Source organism: Mus caroli, unplaced genomic scaffold (genome assembly GCF_978045245.1).
Source record: "Mus caroli unplaced genomic scaffold, Mus_caroli_1 scaffold_2, whole genome shotgun sequence".
Lineage (NCBI taxonomy): Eukaryota > Metazoa > Chordata > Mammalia > Rodentia > Muridae > Mus > Mus caroli.
The window spans coordinates 93,790,972-93,805,918 of NW_028227257.1; the positions used below are offsets into that span (position 1 = coordinate 93,790,972).

At 35.8% G+C, this 14,947-nt stretch overlaps 1 protein-coding gene across 1 annotated transcript; it reads left to right on the forward strand.

Annotated features, from left to right (window-relative positions):
* Positions 1-2,832: 2,832 nt before the first annotated feature.
* On the forward strand, positions 2,833-3,774 carry LOC110289636 (olfactory receptor 8K3-like). The gene has a single exon (XM_021155928.1). The coding sequence runs from the start codon at positions 2,833-2,835 to the stop codon at positions 3,772-3,774; it is 942 nt and encodes a 313-aa protein (XP_021011587.1).
* The last annotated feature ends 11,173 nt before the right edge of the window (positions 3,775-14,947 follow it).

Below are 14,947 nucleotides of genomic sequence, written 5' to 3' on the forward strand. Positions count from 1 at the left end.
GATCAGTTATGGGCAATCATCTGAGTAATATTTTATGTGAAGTATGTGGAAATAACAGAAAACATATTCCATAAATAGTGTTGGCAATCATATGATTTTATTCAGTTACTTGCAGTTCTTGTAATAGTTACCATTAAAATATCTAAAACAATCTGTCTTATATATGATAAGTAAAATTAGTATAACATATAACTGTAAAACTTATAATCTCCCTTCCTATCTTTTTCCATCTGTCTGTCTGTCTGATTGTCTGTCTGATTGTCTGTCTGTCTTTTTATGTTTTTTGAGACAAAGCTTAAATAGCCTCGTATAGTTTCACAAGACATTCTTGACTTAGAGAATGGTGAACTTGAACTACTACTACTACTACTGTCTCCATATTCACAAAGTTGTGACCAAAGATGTGAGCCAATTAGCTTGGCATCAGTATTTTTAAATACTGCATTACTCAATCCAAGGTGAAGGTTTTCCGTCTTTGTTGCATAAAACATACTTTAAGTTCTCTTTTTCTATAATCTGAAGAAATTATCTCAGTCTCCTAGTTTTTTCCACAACAAAGTATATTATATTTGTTATATTAATGTAAATAAATTTCAGATATAATAAAATGACCAGACTAATAGAACAATATTCCATTAAAGTGACATAAATATAACTTGAAATATTTTACATTTATAAATGTTAGATGATAAGTTGTGAAAATCAAAAACATTGATTGTCAACCTAGTGACTGTCTTGGAAGGAGAAAGTGGAAAAGAGAAAATTGATGTACTATTTTCTAATAGCTTTGTCCATATTGTTAGCACTTTTCATATTTTAAAATTTGTATACAATATATTTTGATCTTATTATATCCCATCCATTAATACCTCCTAGGTTTTCCACACATCCCTACACTCCCAGGTTTCTTTTAAAACTTAAAGGACACAAAAAATAACAAAAGATAGCACATGAAAAAAAAGGGGTTAATTTTTGTTGACCAACTTTTCCTAAATATGAAGCCTCCTTGATATACAGAGAGTCACTCCACTAGAGGAAACTGATTTTCCTTTATTAACACATATTACTTGCTAATAGACTTTTATAGGTGCGGAACTTTGTGATCCTGTCTATGAACTGCCAAACATTTTTGAAAAATATATACATATTTATTTATAGAGAATATGTCATTCACACACATTGTAAGTTTCTTCAAAGTTATGTTATCAGCTCTCTAGAGAGTAGCCTTGTCTACACAATGACACTCTAATCACAGAGTTCTACAGTGGGTTTTGAAGTTCAGAGATAAAATTCTTGGCAAATACGTGCAAGTGCTTAGGTTTGAACCCCAGTAAATGCAAAACATGTTGAATTCTATGTGAGAATGAATTCAGGATATCATTTCAATATTAAAATATTTAATTGTTCTTCCAAAAATGCCACAAAGACATCTTTGGAGTTTGTGACAGTGTTTTATGAAAAACATTAACTGCACAAAACAATGCTCATCTTTATTAAGTATACAACTGTTTTATTCCTATATACATCTATCCAGTATTTTGTTTCTCATATGAAGATAATATCATATCTGATTATGCTGGTTTTTATTAATAATGACATTGTTTATCAAGATTATCAACACCTTCAGCTGCATCACCTACAATAAATACTTCAGAAGGTAATAAAATAAAGAATTTGTGCGCTTTAAAAATGTAAATATTTATAAAGTACCAATTGAATATGTGTGCTAGAAAACTAATTGCATACTCGACAATAGCAATGTGCATTGTTACACCTGAGTCATCTCTCCTCAAATATGTTTTCATATTTTTCCTGTCATAAAAATTCTGAGAATTGACATATGTATTATTGATGTTTTTAAATTAATTATTGTTACCAATTGAAATTCTTTTGATGCATATAGAAAACAGTGCAATGGTAATCCATTCACCATTTATCTAACAATTTAAGTTCTAATAGTATTTAATCATAATTTTACTTTAAGTTTCTTTAATATATCTTCATATCTGCATTTATTCTCTTGTCTCAGCAGTATATGTATGTGTATATGTGGGCGTCAGTCTAAAATCTATTTATATATTTTGATACTATCTATATGTCTATCTATCTATCTATATCTCTATCTATCTATGTACCTATCATGTATTCACTATTAAGTATACAAAATAAAAATATTAAATATATAACAGAAGTTTCTAATTTTATATATGAGTTGTTAGTATCAATATTATTTAGAGCTTTATAAGAAATAAGTATGGTGTTTACCAGACTAACTAGTGCAAACCCTTAGAACAGTGCCAATTCATGTTTATATTGACTCTAGAAATTTCATGAATTAGAAAAAGAAATTAGCTTCTTTTTATTTTTATATTCCCATGAGTAAATATGTTGTTTTAAAAATATTAATTGTTTTTTTTTTCTTTTTGGTTTTTCAAGACTGGGTTTCTCTGTGTAGCCCTGGCTGTCCTGGAACTCACTCTGTAGACCAGGCTGGCCTCAAACTCAAAAATTCTCCTGCCTCTGCCACCCAACTGCTGGGATTAAAGGTGTGTGCCACCATGCCTGGCTCAATATTAATATTTTAAAATATTAAGTTACAAATGTTTGATATTTCATTTTCTCTTTTTTATTATTTTTATTAGATATTTTCTTTTTTTTTTTAATTTCAAATGTCAAACCCTTTCCTAGTTTCCCCTCTGAAAATCCCCTATCCCTTCCCCCCCATCTCTGTTCCCCAAATTCTACCATTGGAATTATTTTGTCTTTCATATAGTAAATTCTGAAACGTTTAAAATTTTTTGCCTCTGTTGATAACAGGTTTTCTGATAGAGAATGGATAAACACAACCTAACAGTTGTGACTGAATTCATCCTGATGGGAATCACTGAAAACCCTGACCTGCAGGCACCATTGTTTGGATTGTTCCTAATCATCTACCTGATCTCAGTGATTGGCAATCTTGGGATAATCATCCTCACCAATGTAGACTCCAAACTTCAAACACCAATGTATTTCTTTCTTAGGCATTTGGCTTTTACTGACTTTGTTTATTCAACAACTGTGGGACCAAAAATGTTGGTAAACTTTGTTGTAGATCAAAATGCAATTTCCTACTCTCTTTGTGCTACACAGCTAGCATTTTTTCTTCTGTTCATTGGTAGTGAGCTTTTTATTTTGTCTGCAATGTCCTATGACCGCTATGTGGCCATATGTAAGCCTCTGCTCTACACTGTCATCATGTCCCATAAAGTATGTTGGGTTCTAGTCACAATGACCTATCTTTACTATACATTTATGTCCCTTGTAGTAACCATAAATATTTTCTCTTTATCCTTCTGTGGCTACAATGTCATCAACCATTTCTTTTGTGATTGTATTCCCTTAATATCCTTGCTTTGCTCAAATACACAAAAAGTTGAACTTATAGTTATGATCTTTGCAGCTTTTGATTTGATTTCTTCCCTTGTGGTTGTGCTTATATCCTACCTGCTCATTCTCATGGCTGTTCTCAGGATGAACTCTGCTGAGGGCAGACACAAAGCTTTCTCTACCTGTGGGTCACACCTGACAGTGGTTACAATATTCTATGGGACACTGATATTTATGTATGTAAAACCTGTATCTAGCCATTCAATTGATACTGATAAAATATCATCTATATTTTATACTTTAGTCATCCCCTTATTGAATCCCCTGATCTACAGTCTGAGGAACAAAGATGTAAAAGATGCTCTACAAAGAACATGGCAAAAAATATTCAACACATTTTCTTAAAATTTAAATGCTGTAGAAATCCTTCAAATCAAGTTTACATATACACCCATTTTATTTTCCTCCGGAATGTAGAACAAGCCCCAGTGTGTGAATCCTGTATTACCTACTTGAATTCTGGTGCTAATCAAGTTTCTAAATATCATACTTCTATTAGAGGAGAATAATTTCCTTCTTGGAACATTATTTACTGCACATAACTGCCAAGCCTGTTGCGAAATATAAACAGATTTAGTAACTATAAAACTGAAGGTATATAGCTGGGCGTGGTGGCACACGCCTTTAATCCCAGCACTTGGGAGGCAGAGGTGGGGGGATTTCTGAGTTCTAGGCCAGCCTGGTCTACAAAGTGAGTTCCAGGACATCCAGGGCTATACGGAGAAACCAAGTCTCGAAAAACCAAAAATAAATAAATAAATAAATAAATAAAACCTGAAGGTATAATTAATGATGAAACTTGTGCATGAGAGAAATTATAGTATGTACAAAATATGATTTTGAATGTTCAAGCAAAATTTTCTGCCAAAATAAACACTTTAACATTTGTATATGTCTGCATGTTCTTCTGTTTTATGAAATTAAACTGCTTTTGATTTACTTTTAGTTTATATATTCAAAAGTTTCATATATTAGTGAAATAAACCTTAATTATTGTCACTTCTACTCTTGACTCCCTCATCATCCTTATCCAACTGAAACATTTCTTTTCAAATATCTCCTTCTACTTTCTTCTTTGATTTGTAGCCCACTGAATTAATAAGAGTTACAATGTGGTTTAGGTATCAGAGTAATTGTGGCTTCATAGAATGAATGGGTAGAGTACCTTCTGCTTCTGTTTTGTGGAACAGTTTGTGAAGAACTGGAATTAGGTCTTCTTTGAAGATCTGATAGAATTCCGCACTAAACCTATCTGGTCCTGGGCTTTTTTTTTTTTTTTTTTGGTTGGGAGACTATTCATGACTGCTTCTATTTCTTTAGAATATATAGGACTGTTTAGATCATTAACCTGATCCTGATTTAACTTTGGCACCTGGTATTTGTCTAGAAATTTGTCCATTACATCCAGGTTTTCCAGTTTTGTTGAGTATAGCCTTTTGTAAAAGGATCTGATGGTGTTTTGGATTTCTTCAGGATCTGTTGTTATGTCTCCCTTTTCATTTCTGATTTTGTTAATTACAATGCTGTCCCTGTGCCCTCTAGTGAGTCTGGCTAAGGGTTTATCTATCTTATTGATTTTCTCAAAGAACCAGCTCCTCCTTTGGTTAATTCTTTGAATAGGTCTTCTTGTTTCCACTTGGTTGATTTCGCACCTGATTTTATTTCCTGTTCTCTACTCCTCTTGGGTGAATTTGCTTCCATTTGTTCTAGAGTTTTTAGGTGTGTTGTCAAGCTGCTAGTGTGTACTCTTTCGAGTTTCTTTTTGGAGGCACTCAGAGCTATGAGTTTTCCTCTTAGAAATGCTTTCATTGTGTCCCATAAGTTTGGGTATGTTGTGGCTTCATTTTCACTAAACTCTAAAAAGTCTTATTACTTTATTCCTTCCTTGACCAAGGTATCATTGAGAAGAGTGTTTTTCAGTTTCCACATGAATGTTGGCTTTCTGTTATTTATGTTGTTATTGAAGATCAGCCTTAGTCCATGGTGATCTGATAGGATGCATGGGACAATTTCAAAATTTTTGTATCTCTTGAAGCCTGTTTTGTGATCAATTATGTGGTCAGTTTTGGAGAAGGTACCATGAGGTGCTGAGAAGAAGGTATATCCTATTGTTTTAGGATAAAATGTTTTGTAGATATCTGTTAAATCCATTTGTTTCATTCTGTTAGTTTCACTGTGTCCCTGTTTAGGTTCTGTTTCAATGATTAGTCCACTGATAAAAGTGGGTGGTTTATTGAAGTCTCACACTATTATTGTGTGAGGTACAATGTGTTCTTTGAGCTTTAGTAAAGTTTCTTTAATGAATGTGGCTGCCCTTGCATTTGGAGCATAGATATTCAAAATTGAGAGTTCCTCTTGGAAGGTTTTACTTTTGATGAATATGAAGTATCCCTCTTTGTCTTTTTTGATAACTTTGGGTTTGAAGTCGATTTTATTAGATATTAGAATGACTACTCCAGCTTGTTTCTTCAAACCATTTGCTTGGAAAATTGTTTTCCAGCCTTTCATTCTGAGGTACTATCTGTCTTTTTCCCTGAGATGGGTTTCTTGTAAGCAGCAAAATGTTGGGTCCTGTTTGTGTATCCAGTTTGTTAGTCTATGTCTTTTTATTGGGGAATTGAGTCCATTGGTATTAAGAGATATTAAGGAAAAGTAATTGTTGCTTCCTATTATTTTTGTTGTTAGAGTTGGCATTCTGTTCTTGTGGCTGTCTCCTTTTAGGTTTGTTGAACGATTACTTTCTTGCTTTTTCTAGGGCGTGGTTTCTGTCCTTATATTGTTGTTTTTTTGTTTTGTTTTGTTTTTCACTTATTATCCTTTGAAGGGCTGGATTTGTAGAAAGATAATGTGTGAATTTGGTTTTCTCATGGACTACTTTGGTTTCTTCATCTATGGTAATTGAAAATTTGGCTGACTATAGTACCCTGGGCTCGAATTTGTTCTCTCTTAGTGTCTGTATAACATCTGTCCAGGATTTTCTGACTTTCATAGTCTCTGGTGAAAAGTCTGGTATAACTCTGATAGGCCTGCCTTTATATGTTACCTGACCCTTTTCCCTTACTGCTTTTAATATTCTATCTTTATTTAGTGAATTTGTTGTTCTGATTATTATGTGTCGGGAGGAATTTCTTTTCTGGTCCAGTCTATTTGGAGTTCTGTAGGCTTCTTGTATGTTCACGGGCATCTCTTTCTTTAGGTTTGGGAAATTTTCTTCTATAATTTTGTTGAAGATATTAACTGACCCTTTAAATTGAAAATCTTCATTCTCATCTACTCCTATTATCCGTAGGTTTGGTCTTCTCATTGTATCCTGGATTTCCTGGGTGTTTTGAGTTAGGATATTTTTGCATTTTGCTTTTTCTTTGATTGTTGTGCAGATATTGTCTATGGAATCTTCTGCACCTGAGATTCTCTCTTCCATCTCTTGTATTCTGTTGCTGATGCTTGCATCTATGGTTCCAGATTTCTTTCCTAGGGTTTCTATCTCCAGGGTTGCCTCACTTTGTGTTTTTTTTGTTTTTTTTTGTTTTTTGTTTTTTTTTTTTTTTGTGTCTACTTCCCTTTTTAGGTCTAGTATGGTTTTGTTTATTTCCATCACCTGTTTGGATGTGTTTTCCTGTTTTTCTTTAAGGATTTCTACCTTTTTGATTATGTTTTCCTGTTTTTCTTTAAGGACCTGTAACTCTTTAGCAGTGTTCTCCTGTATTTCTTTAAGTGAGTTATTAAAGTCCTTCTTGATGTCCTCTACCATCATCATGAGATATGCTTTTAAATCCGGGTCTAGCTTTTTGGGTGTTTTGGGGTGCCCAGGACTGGGTGAGGTGGGAGTGCTGCATTCTGATGATGGTGAGTGGTCTCAGTTTCTGTTAGTAAGATTCTTATGTTTGCCTTTTGAAATCTGGTAAACTCTGGAGTTAGTTGTTATAGTTTTCTCTGGTTAGAGATTGTTCCTCTAGTGATTCTGTTAGTCTCTATCAGCAGACCTTGGAGACCTCAAGTCCAAGCTGGTAGATGAGGAGCCCCAGCTCACCAAGAAGACCTACAATGTGTGAGCCCTCAGCCAGGCTTGGGTCAGGAATGCCACCTGGAGACTGCCAGCTGACACCTGACCAGCCACTCAGGACAGGACCTTGGGGCTGCACTCCTGCACTGCTGCAATACTGCCCTCAGCCTCTCCCCTCAGCCTGCCTTCGCTGCATCATATCTCCAGCTGGACAGCACCTGTCCGTTTTCCCACCCTCCTTCCATTTGGGTCTGTCTGTTTGGACTCGGCTGGCTGTTCTCTCCAGACCCTTGATGGTTACCTTGCCCTGAAAGATGCAGCCAGGGGTACCTGGGTTAACCCAAGGGCCCAAGCCCTGGTCTGGCCCTGGAAGGATTCAAGAGCCTCATTTTATGGGTTTCGGTGATGTTGGAGAAATACTGCCAGCCCATCACCCCCGTTCCTTATTGCTTCTGGTTTGGAGCTCTGGACCAGGGCCTAGTCCTGGTCAGTATTTTAATAATTATTTAACAGCGTAGATCTATGTGTCATCTACCAAGTGTCCAATAAAGAAAGAGGAAGCTACAGACCCCCTCAAAAAAAATCTCTCCTCCGATTTTAAGTGGTCAAATCACTCTCTACAGGCAAGCTCTCCTCTTATAGGGAAGGTGCACAGATATTTGGTGTTCGGGACCTGCCTCCTGGCAGAAGATGAAGGCCTGAAACAGGACCTGTCCCAGAAGCTGTGTTGCTTCGGCCTGTCACAGAAGCTGTTCGATTCTGTAGTCCACACTCCTACCTGCACAGACTAGTCTCTGAGGGATCTGGGAACCAAGATGGCTCCACCAGGTGCTCTGGCACAGACCGGAAGATACTTGTGACCCTGGTCAGGCCTGGTCTCCTTCTTAGCTAATGCTGTTTCAGGTCCCATGCAATTGGATTGGATCAGAAGTTGTGTTCCACTCACTGGTGGTCCTAAGATTGTGTGGAGAGTCCTCTACGGGACCTTGGGGGTGTCTGCCAACACAGTGCCCAAGGTAACCCGGTGGTGGCACAGACCGAAAGGGCCCTTTTTTTATTAGATATTTTCTTTATTTACATTTCAAATGTTATCCCCTTTCTTGTTTTCCCCTCCCAAAATCCCATATCACATCCCTCCTCCCCCCCTGCTCACCAATCCATCCACTACTGACTCCCTGTCCTGGATTCCCCTAGAATGAGGCATGGAGCCCTCTCAGGTCTAATGGCCTCTCCTCCCATTGATGTCCAAAAAGGCCATGATCTTTAAAATTGATGTGTAAAATTTTCTTAACACTGGTAAATTTCCCTTGCATAACACATCTGTAGATTTCTATGTATTTTAGCTCTCACCTACATGAAGTATTTCATAAGACACATCACATAAGATACACTCAAAGATTGCCCCTGATTCACCACTATTTCTTCTTCACACTGATAACTTGGTTTATTTAAAACATTAATGTCTAACTTTTTACTCCAACCTTATTTAGGACTCCTTATTACTCAAATTCTTCTAACCTGTCCAGTCTCAGCTTTTGTGTTCATGTTTCATGCTTAAGGCTGGTACCAGGATTGCAATGATAACAAAATTCATTGCTATCTGTTTCAGATTAGATCCCATTCCAGAATAGCAGCTTTCTCGATAGTCAACTGTCACTAACTCAACCATTCTTGACCTCCTAAGAGACCTCAAACTAATTTTTTAAATTTATGTTTGGAATTAAAATATATTAGTCCATTTTTATTCCCTCCAAAACCTCCCATATACTTCTCCTTGTTTTTTTATCAAATTGATGTCTTCTATCTATTCATTAATTCTTATTAAATGTGTATATGTATTAATATACACACATGTTGAAAGATCCTGACAGAATGTAAAAGGTCACAGAAGCCCTGAAATTGGCAAAATAGATGTAACTGTTAGCAGAACTAGCCTCACTGATTTAGAAAAATAGAGGTGCACAATGCTCTGGCCACTCCTTGAACCTGTGTGTCTGCCAAAGTTTTGACCATTCCTTGAATCCTTGTGTGTGCCCACTGATGAAGCCCATTACCAGGTGTTTGTGATATTGGTTTCTGAGAAAGAGTCATAAAATCTCCCCAGCAACCACAGCCCGACCAATTCTGAGTTGGTACACCTGCACCAGACTCTTTCCTTGTACGCCTCCCATACCCATTTCTTGAAAATAGACATTGTTTAGATCTGTAAATACCCTACTCCCCCACTTCTTCTTTCTCCCCTGAGGGCCTATAAAAACTGGGACCTCTTTCCTCTTGGGTGTCCACTATTGTCCTGAGGTCTGAGCAAGGGGCTCCTCTCAGAGTCTTTCAATGTAATCTTAAATATATCCTACTCAATCTGTATATTACTTGAGTGCCTGTTTTGAGGGCTGATATTTGGCAGTGGAATGACCAATCAGTGTGCTTCTCCCTGGGGATGACCATTTTCTATCACTTTCAGCATTCTTTGGCTCTCTCTGTTTTGTTTGTTTGTTTTCATTTGTGTGTGTGTGTGTGTGTGTGTGTGTGTGTGTGTGTGTGTGTAAGGCTGAGGCCTCAGATTACTAAGATCTGTTCATTTAGAGATATCTATTACTGCTCTCTATTAGCTCATGCCTATGCAATAATGTTGATGAGAATTAAGAATGAAATGTGGGGCATTACAAGGATCTGGATCCTTTTCTTCTTAAAAGCTTATTGCCCACTGTTTTGCAATATTTTGTCATTGAGCCTTAGGTGCAAGAATTGTTTTGGAGGTTTAAGGTCTAGAACAAGGGTCCAAAATCCAGCAATTAGATTGGTTATAGGTTTCTGTAATGTTCACCATTGATTGCAAATAATATTTTATGAGATGTGTAGATTACAAATATCTGTGGGTATAAAGCCACATACATAGAAGGATCGAAGTATCTACACTTTAGTCTTCCTTCTTCTTTAGTTTCATGTGTTTTGCAAATTTTATCTTGGGTATTCTGAGCTTCTGGGCTAGTATCCACTTATCAGTGAGTGCATATCATGTGTGTTCTTTTGTGATTGGCTAACCTCACTAAGGATGATATCCTCGAGATCCAACCATTAGTCTAAGAATTTCAAATTCATTGTTTTTAGTAGCTGTGTAGTACTCCATTGTATAAATGTACCTCATTTTCTGTATCCATTCCTCTGTTGAAGGACATCTGGGTTCTTTCCGGCTTCTAGCTATAATAAATAATGCTGCTATGAACATAGTGGAGCATGTGTCCTTATTACATATTGGAGAATCTGGGTATATGCACAGGAGTGGTATTGCTGGAACTATGTCCAATTATCTATTGCTGGAACTATGTCCAATTATCTAAGGAATCGGCAAACTGATTTTCAGAGTGATTGTACCAGCTTGCAATACCACCAGCAATGGTGGAGTGTTCCTCTTTCTCCACATCCTCACCAGCATCTGATGTCACGTGAGTTTTTGATCTTTGCCATTCTGACTGGCATGAGGTAGAATCTCAGGACTATTTTAATTTGCATTTCCCTAATGACTTAGGGCTTTGAACATTTTTAGGTGCTTCTCAGCCATTTGGTATTCCTCAGTTGAGAATTCTTTGTTTAGCTCTGTGCTGCATTATTTAATAAGGTTATTTTGTTTTCTGGAGTCCAACTTATTGAGTTCTTTGTATATATTGAATATTAGCCCTCTATCTGATTTAGGATTGATAAAGATATTTTCCCAATCTGTTGCTAGCCTTTTTATCTTATTGACAGTGTCCTTTGCCTTACAGAAGCTTTGCAATTTTATGAGGTCTCATTTGTTAATTATTGATCTTACAGCACAAGCCATTAGTGCTCTGTTTAGGAATTTTCCTCCTGTGACCCTATGTTCATGGCTCTTCCACAATGTCTACTCTATAAGCTTGAGTGTCTCTGGTTTTATGTGGAGTTCCTTGATCCACTTAGACTTAAGCTTTGTACAAGGAGATAAGAATGTGTCAATTTACATTCTTCTACATGTAACCACTAATTGGGTCTCCACCATTTGTTGAAAATGCTGTCTTTCTTCCATTGAAAGGTATTAGCTCTTTTATAAAAAACCAAGTGACCATAGGTGTGTGGGTTCATTTCTGGGTCTTCAATTCTATTCCATTGATCTATGTGTCTGTCATTGTATCAGTACAATGCAGTTTTTATCACAATTGCTCTGTAGTACAGCTTGAAGTCAGAGATGGAGAATCCACCAGAGGTTTTTGTTGTTGTTGTTTTTAAGAAGTTTTGGTTATCCTAAGATTTTTTGTTATTTCAAATGAATTTGAAAATTTCCCTTTCTAACTCTGTAGAGAATTGAGTTGGAATTTTGATGGGGATTGCATTGAAGCTGTAGATTGCTTTCGGCAAGATAGCCATTTTGACTATATTAATCCTGCCAATCCATGAGCATGTGAGATCTTTCCATCTTATGCAATCTTCCTCGATTTCTTTCTTCAGAGACTTGAAGTTCTTGTCATACAGATCTTTCTCTTCCTGAGTTAGAATCACACCAAGGTATTTTCTATTATTTGTGACTATTATGAAGGGTGTTATTTCTCTAATTTCTTTCTCAGCCTGTATATTTATTGTATAGAGAAAGGCCACTGATTTCTTTCAGTTAATTATATATCCAGCTTTTTCACTGAAGTTGTTTATCAAGTTTAGGAGTTCTCTGGTTGAATTTTCAGGGTCACTTATATACTATTATATCACCTGCAAATAGTGATGTTTTGACTTCTTCCTTTCAATTTGTATCCCCTTAACCTCCTCTTGTTGTCTAATTGCTCTGACTAGGACTTCAAGTACTATATTGAATAGAAAGGGAGATAGTGAGAACCTTGTCTAGTCCCTGATTTTAGTGAGATTGTTTCATGTTTCTCTCCATTTAGTTTGATGTTGGCTACTGTTTTGCTTTATAATGCTTTTATTTTGTTTAGGTTTGGGCCTTGAATTCCTGATCTTTCCAAGGCTTTTATAAGGAACTTTTATCATGTTGGATTTTGTCAAATGCTTTCTCAGCATCTGATGAGATGATCATGTGGTTATTTTCTTTGAGATTGTTTATATACTGGATTATGTTGCTGGATTTCCACATATGAACCATCCCTGATATGTTCTCAGATTCGGTTGGCAAGAATTTTATTGAGGATTTTTCCATTGATATTCATATGGGAAATTGGTCTGATGTTCTCTTTCTTTGTTGGGTCTTTGTGTGGTTTAGGTATCATTGTAATTGTAGCTTTAAAAGATGAATTGGAGAGAGTACCTTCTGTTTTTATTTTGTGTATTAGTTTGAGCAGCATTGGAATTAGGTCTTCTTTGAATGTCTAATAGAACTCTGCACCAAACCCATCTGGTCTTGTTTTTGTTGTTGTTGTTGTTGTTGTTGGAAGACTATTAGTGATTGTTTATATTTCTTTAGGGAATATGGGACTGTTTAAATGGTTAATCTGATCCTGATTTAACTTTGGTACTTGGTATCTGTCTAGAAAATTGTCCATTTCATCCAAGTTTTCCAGTTGTGTTGAGTATAGGCTTTTGTAGCAGGATCTGATGATTTTTTGGTTTTCCTCAGATTCTGTTTTTATGTATTCTTTTTCATTTCTGATTTTGTTAACTAGGATACTGCTCCTGTGTTCTCCAGTTAGTCTAGCTGAGGATTTATCTCTTTTGTTGATTTTCTCAAAGAACCAACTCCTGGTTTGGTTGATTCTTTGAATAGTTCTTTTTGTTTCCATTTAGTTGATTTTAGCCCTGAGTTTGATTATTTCCTGCTGTCTACTCTACTTGGGTGAATTTGCTTCCTTTTGTTCTAGAGATTTTAGGTGTGCGGTCAAGCTGCTAGTGTATGCTATTTCTAGTTTCTTTTTGGAAGCATTCAGAGCTCTGAGTTTTCCTCTTAGGACTGCTTTCATTGTGTCCCATACATTTGGTTATGTTGTGGCTTAATTTTCATTAAACTCTAAAGTGTTTAATTTCTTTATTTCTTCCTTGAACAAGTTATCATAGAGTAGAGTGTTGTTCAGTTTCAACTTGTAAATGGGCATTCTATTATTTATGTGGTTATTGAAAATCAGCCTTAGTCTGTGGTGATCAGATAGGATGCGTTCGATCATTTCAATATTTTTTTATCTATTGAGGCCTGTTTTATGATTATATGGTGAACTTGGAGAAGGTACCATGAGGTACTTAGAGAAGGTATATCCTTTTGTTTTAGGATAAAATGTTCTATGGATATCTGTTAAATACATTTGTTTTATAATTTCTGTTATTTTCACTGTGTCTCTGTTTAGTTTCTGTTTCAATAATCAGTCCATTATCACTTGTGGAGTGTTGAAGTCTCCCACCATTATTTTGTGTGGTGCAATGTGTGTCTTGAGCTTTTCTAAAGTTTCTTTAATGAGTGTGGAGGATAGATGTTTAGAATTAAGAGTCATCTTGGTAGATTTTACCTTTGATGTGTATAAACTGTCACTTCTTATCTTTTTTGATAACTTTACCTTGAAAGTTGGTTTTATACGATATTAGAATAACTATTCTAACTTGTTTCTTGGCACAATTTGTTTGGAAAATTGTTTTCCAGCCTTTTATTATGAGGTAGTGTCTGTCTTTTTGCCTGAGATGGGTTTCTTGTATGCAGCAAAATGTTGGGTCCTGTTTATGTAGCTAGTCTGTTAGACTATGTTTTTTTATTGGGCAATTGATTTCATTGATATTAAGAGATGTTAAAGAAAAGTAATTGTTGCTTCCTGTTATTTTTGTTCTTAGAGTTGGCATTCTGTTCATGTGTTATCTTCTTTTAAATTTGTTGAAAGATTACTTTCTTGCTTTTTCTAGGGTATAGTTTTCCTCCTTGTTTGAAGTTTTCCCTTTATTATGTTTTGAAGGGCTTGATTCATGGAAAGATATTGTGTAAATTTGATTTTGTCATGGAATATTTTGGTTTCTCCATCTATGGTAATTGAAGTTTGCTGGATATAGTAGCCTGGGTTGGCATTTGTGTTCTCTTAGTGTCTGTACAACAGCTGTCCAGGATCTTCTGGCTTTCATAGTCTGTGTTGAGAAGTCTGATGTAAATCTAATAGGTCTACCTTTATAGTTACTTGACCTTTTTCCCTTACTGCATTCAATATTCTATCTTTATTTAGTGCATTTGTTGTTTTGATTATTATGTGTCTGGAGGAATTTCTTTTCTGGTCCAGTTTATTCAGAGTTCTTTAGACTTCTTGTATGTTCATGGGCATCTCTTTCTTTAAGTTAGGGAAGTTTTCTTCTGTAATTTCGTTGAAGATATTTACTCGCCCTTTAAGTTGAAAATCTTCATTCTCATCTATGCCTATTATCCTTAGGTTTGGTCTTCTCATTGTGTCCTCGATTTCCTGGATGTTTTGTGTTAAAAGCTTTTGCATTTTCTTTGATTGTTGTTTCCATGTTTTCTATGGAGTCTTCTGTACCTGAGATTCTTTCTTTCTTTTCTTTTATTCTGTTGGTGATGTTTGCATCTATGGCTTC

Coding starts and splice junctions, on each gene's coding strand:
- LOC110289636 (XM_021155928.1), top strand. CDS start 2,833: ATGGATAAACACAACCTAACAGTTGTGACTGAATTCATCCTGATGGGA.